Source organism: Triticum dicoccoides, chromosome 3A (genome assembly GCF_002162155.2).
Source record: "Triticum dicoccoides isolate Atlit2015 ecotype Zavitan chromosome 3A, WEW_v2.0, whole genome shotgun sequence".
NCBI lineage: Eukaryota > Viridiplantae > Streptophyta > Magnoliopsida > Poales > Poaceae > Triticum > Triticum dicoccoides.
Window position 1 is genome coordinate 510905189 of NC_041384.1, and position 5717 is coordinate 510910905.

Genomic DNA, 5717 nt, shown 5'->3' on the forward strand with positions numbered 1-5717 from the left:
CGATGAGACTTACCCGAGAAGCTCTGGCCCTACTTGATATTCCCGTACAGCACACAAAAGTTTTGCCAGGGCATGGGTGGTGGCCTCCGGAATCAGATCAAGTTAAGATAAACACCGATGCAGCAGTCGTTCATGACGAAGGCAAAAGTGGAGCTGGTGATGTTGCAAGATCATCCACAGCCCTGTTAGGTGCTTGGTGTAAACCACAACCTGGAGTTACTGACCCCATGATAGCGGAGGCCCTTGCAGTTCGGGATGGAGTAATTTTTGCAAATCTCAGAGGGTTTACGCATGTGGTGGTCGAGACTGATAGCCTGGAGGTGGTCAACCTTTGGAACACTCGCCGCAGCAGTCGTTCAGTTGTGGCACCAGTTATCTTAGAAATTGAAGAGCTTTCTGATAGTTTTCATTCTTTTGTAATCGAACATGTAAGTAGATCAGCCAATGGTCCAGCTCATCTTTGTGCAAAGCGTGCTTGCACGGTGACTGGCACCGAAAGCTGGCTTACGGAGACTCCCAGCTTCCTGATCAGCAGCCTTATTGCTGACTGTTCAGAGAATGCTTTCGTTTGAATAAAAGCTCTAAATTCCCTGCAAAAAAATTACTAGTATTTATGTTGTTGTATATGCCAAGGGAGGTGAAAGAAAAAAGACAAATCAAACATATAAAATGACAGGACAAAGGCATTGCCAAGGAGCAGTGAGGGCCAATCTTGAACCTCTTCAACCCCTTCATGACATCATTTTCAGAAGAGGAATTTGATGATTTGCCACGGCTTTCTTTGCACTTTGATGATTTGCCCTTGTTTTCATTGACACTGATTTTTTGCCACACCTTTGCCAAAACTTTGATGATTTGCCCCTGACAAGATGGGCCCGCCGTGAAATGTCTAAAATGTCCCTGCAATCCAGATGACCACAGCACAGCCTAGGCCGAGTACCATCTCACCTCTCCCAGCCTCGACCAAACCACGGCGATGACCTGCACAAGCCGAAGCCCCGACCTCCGCGTGCTGTGGAAGCTCCCGGCCGTCGCGACTGTCTCCTTCGCGGGGTGCTCGCGCTGCTAGCCTACCTCAGCAGCTCGGTGTGCTGTGGTGACCACGGTTGGTGAGGCAGCGCTGCTTGGCTACAACTGTATGCCGCGGAAGCTCTCGAACGACACGACGGTTGCCGACGTTGGCGGTGACCCTGACTACCAGCAAAGCGGCGCTACTTGGCTACCACTGTATGTCGTGGAAGCTCTCGGACGACGCGACGATTACCGACGTTGGCGCTCACCCTAACCACAACCAGCAAGGCGACGCTGCGTGCGGCGGCGCAGCAAGTAGGCTCGACCTGCGGCTGCCGATCTGGTTGGCCTTCCTCGATTTAGAGCCTTAGAGGAGGTGATGAGGCAAACGCCGCGGCGGGTGCCGGCGCTACGCGCGACGGCTGCAGCGACCGAGCTTGACCTACAGCCGCGCATGGCAGCCGCAACGACTGGGCTCGACCTGCTCTGGTAGACGGAGATGGGCGTGCATGGCTAGCTGAACATGGCCGTAGAAGCGAACAACATGGCAGCTCGGGCGTCCAACAGGCAAGGGAAGAGGAGCAGCATAGCGAGCCACCGAGGTTGGGGACGAACGGAGAAGTGCAGGCAACCGACAGAGCAGTTCTTGTGAATCGATTCAGTTCAACCAATTTGGGCCGCTTTGATTCAAGGGGTATTTTGATAATCAGTTCAACTGTATTATATGTAAAACAGAATAAATCGGTTAAAAGGGGCAAATCATCAAAGTTTTGCCAAAGGTGTGGCAAAAATTCAGTGTCAATCAAAACAGTGGCAAATCATCAAAGTGCGAAGAAAGCTGTGGCAAATTATCAAAATCCCTTTTTTCAGAAAGACACCTCTCAACGTACCAAGATAGCGCACCCAAAAAAGGGAGAAATTAGACCACAAAAAGGGGAAACACAACAGAGAAAACTAACAACCCAAAGACAAAAACAAGACAGCTAGCCACCTTTCACATAACATACAAATACAATTTCTTTAGACAAAACCGCCGACCTAATAATCTCAGGCTAAGTGTAAACCTGAAAACCCAACAAATCCAAACAGAGGAAAACTGGAGAGAAACACACAACCAACCGTATTTTCCCTATATTTTCCCTTAAGACGTCCACAACAACATTGTTCATCTAGCAGCGGCAAGAAAATAACACGCAGACACTACCCCACAGCATCAGAATAGAATCAAAAAACTCGTCAAGCATGTGAACAACAAGCCATTCTAATTTACCAGCATAACAGACATGCAATCAAATGCAAGAGGAAGGCAGCGAAGAAAAGACGCCACTCCGAGCCCGCGAGGATGCAACCATCAAACCCCAACAGGGAAAGACGTCGCTCCCAGCCACTGAGGCCGCAACCGCCGGACGCCCCTTAAGCCGCCTCCTCGCAGCCGCTGAGCACCCGGCCGAGACAGATGTCTCTCCCTACAGTCGTCCTTAAGCCACCTCCATGCACAACATCTCTTACCATCTCGAAACCGTAGGCGTGCTATGCTGATCGAAAGGACCCACAAGGGTCATGACCCATCCAAAACTGTGAGCCAAATCCAAAATTGGATACCTCAATCTGAGAGTTTCATTCATATGCCACCGTTCCGTTTTCCAGTCAGCGCCTTGCAAACTGAGAAAGCCCCAACCAGCTCGAATGTACATTTCAAAGCAGCTGGCTTGAGTTGATTCATATTCAGTATTTTCTGTTACAGACCTTGTAAATCATGTTAACTGAAACAAAAACTAAACAACGAAATTGTCTGTTAACATCCCAGCAGAAGAAAAGAGACAAAACGCCAACGGCTATAGTCCAGAAAACGCAGGCGACACCAAAGCTCTTGGCTGGAGCAGAAGCATCTGTTTTACACATCCGGACTCCAGAGCCTATACACCAAACTACCAATGAACCTAGATTGATCTTCATCAAAGAGCAGCACCATACCATGCTTGACTCCAAGTAATCTGGAAAACAGAAACAAATATATAGGTACATAAGAATGCTAGTAACACAAGGAAATGTAACGAGAATGAAGCACAATCAACAGCAAATTTGGGGATAAACCTATACACGATTCACTTTTCTGGTGAGTTTTTCACAACTGCTTAACATGCAAACACCATAAGCCCTCATGTATTTTCCAACTTATATGTGATGTGGTTCAAGAGAGCTTCACAAAACCAAAAACCAACTGGTCATATAATTCTATCATCACCGGAACAACTGACACAAGAACTTCCCGCTATTCTTATGTACTCCCTCTGTTTCTAAATACAAGACTTTATAGAGATTTCAATACGGACTACATATGAATGTATATAGACATATTTTAGAGTGTAGATTCACTCATTTTGCTGCGTATGTAGTTTGTATTGGAATCTCTAAAAAGGCTTATATTTAGGAACGGAGGGAGTAGAATTCAATAACCATAAATCCATAACGTCCGTTTTTACATACAAGTCAGCTTTACCAAGACAACTGATGCTCAAACCTCAAAGTCTGGACTCTGAGGCCTGGACACTAATTGTCAAGTCAATGGCTCTCATGATGGGGGTACGACAAGTTGGTAACACATCCCTAACGGACTGTAACAGTTAATAAACAAATAACATCATAGTATCAACACCTAATAAAGGCCAGTATCACAAGAATAGATGATCAACATGTGCACCACATGATCAAAGCTGACAAACAAGAATATGTGATAATTAGAGACCAAATTTTAACATATTTGAAACAAATTCCTCTCAGAATTTAGGAAATATTGGCAATTGTACTTCAGCCTATTGGCGAAAGAAGAAGGAAGGCGGCGACCAGGATCTAATGGGAAACTATCTCACAGCCCACTCCATAATCTACCAAGCAACAATACTCATTCATCACCAGCTTAACTAATCTAAGCATGAAACCCCAGTACAAAAGAAGATCTTCAAATGCTTCCAATATAAAACAAAACAAAAACTTAACATCAAATCAGCATAACACTAGAGAAAAGATTTTCAGCATTTCCTACTCACAACAGAAAACTATGAATCAGAAACCAATGTATCTAATATAAGCATATAACCACAAATTCTAAACTGGCATACACAAGAGTCGACCATTAGAATTTATCAGATCAGATCAAAGAGGACCTGATAACTAAGAATTTGACCGAACAGAAGATGAGATGCATCATCAACAAATTAAACAATTCGCCTATACGCAGAGCAATCGCGTGTGCGTGGCGGCGAGCCGACCAGACGACGCAGATGCAGCAACACACTGGGAGACTACACGCAAAACATTCATTATCTAGGATTTCCAGGGGGTGTATCATCAACTGACTAATATCTCCTAGATCGCTAGTCGCTATCATAAGTCAGGCCTTGGTCTCTCATAATGCAAAATCGCCAAACATACAATTACTTGAGCATTGCTTTGCACAAATAAAAGGTAGCCTAGATCTCTGGTTACATATGTTCAACATGGGTGAACACCTAAGCATATCAGAACATCTGCATTGGTTCCACATAAGGCAATATGGCATACAAAGACACATCATCAATCCCAAGTCTATTACAGTAACCTAAAATCTGACTTTAAGAGGCCAAATTCCTTACCTAAACTCTTATATCAGAGGTAAGCAGGGTTGCTGAGGAACGGCAGTGCAGCAAGAGACATGAGCATCTCCGAGGTACCGTTCTTGGCTTGCTTTACCCTCGAAAGTTGAAGCTGCATGTCCACGAAAGCCTGCATCCGCTTGAGCTCCAGATCCTTGAGGAACTTGATCCGCTGCTTCTCCATCTCCTCTGCATGCCTCTGCTTGGCAGCCTCCATGCGCTCATACATCTCAGCGAATGTCTCCATTGCCATCGCTAGCTCCCCAAAACCTCCAGCCCCGCCCCTCTTCCTTTTGTTGCCGCCACCGCCGCCCCCACCACTGCCAAGAACAGGAGGACCGTTACCACCAGAGTGAGACGACACTGAGCGCGAGGCCGATTGCTGCGAGCCCTCGTCGTCGTCATAGTTGTTGTTATTGTAGCCATCGTCCGAGTCAGAATCCGCAGCGGCCGCAGCTGCGGCGGCCTTATGGAAGAGGTCAGCGGCCGGGAGGTTGGACCCGCGGCGGTAGTTGGGCAGGGGGAGCGCCATCGGCGGCGCCGGCGAGGGCGGCGACGGGGAGCGAGAGGGCGACATGCGCCTCCGCAGCATGGGAAGCGCGCGGGGCGGGGAGGGCTTCTTGGCGGCGGCGGCCGAGAGGGTCGGGCCGACGAGGACGTCGAGCTGGCGGTAGAAGGGCCAGGGGGAGGGCCCGCCCCGCGCCCGCTCGGCCTTGTACTTCTTCTTGAGGGTATCGACCCGGTTCTTGCACTGGATGTCGGTGCGCGGGGGCCGGCGGCGCGCGGAGGCCCCCGGGCGGGTGTTGACGGCGTCGGCGACCTCGCGCCACTGCGGCTGGCGGAGGCTGCCGCGGTTGAGGTCGATGTACCGCGACCCCCAGGCGTCGACGAGGGCGGCCGTCTCGCCCTCGCTCCAGCAGTCCTCCCGGTACGGGAGGTTGGGGTTGGGCGGCGGCAGCTTCCCGTCCATGGCGCCCTCCCAGATCTCTCTCTCAGGAAACCCTAAAAGTCTGGACTAATTTCCCCTCTCGGTGGCTGGAGACGGATGGATGCGAGTCGGGGGCGGCTGGCGAC

The 5717-nt window shown here is 49.1% G+C and overlaps 1 protein-coding gene across 1 annotated transcript; it reads right to left on the reverse strand.

The window, feature by feature from the left end:
* Positions 1–2666: 2666 nt before the first annotated feature.
* LOC119268842 (trihelix transcription factor ASIL1-like) lies at positions 2667–5711 on the reverse strand. Its single transcript, XM_037550552.1, has 2 exons — positions 4644–5711; positions 2667–3005 (listed from the first exon to the last, which is right to left on the reverse strand). The coding sequence occupies exon 1, from the start codon at positions 5611–5613 to the stop codon at positions 4657–4659; it is 957 nt and encodes a 318-aa protein (XP_037406449.1). The 5' UTR covers positions 5614–5711; the 3' UTR covers positions 2667–3005; positions 4644–4656.
* Positions 5712–5717: the final 6 nt, after the last annotated feature.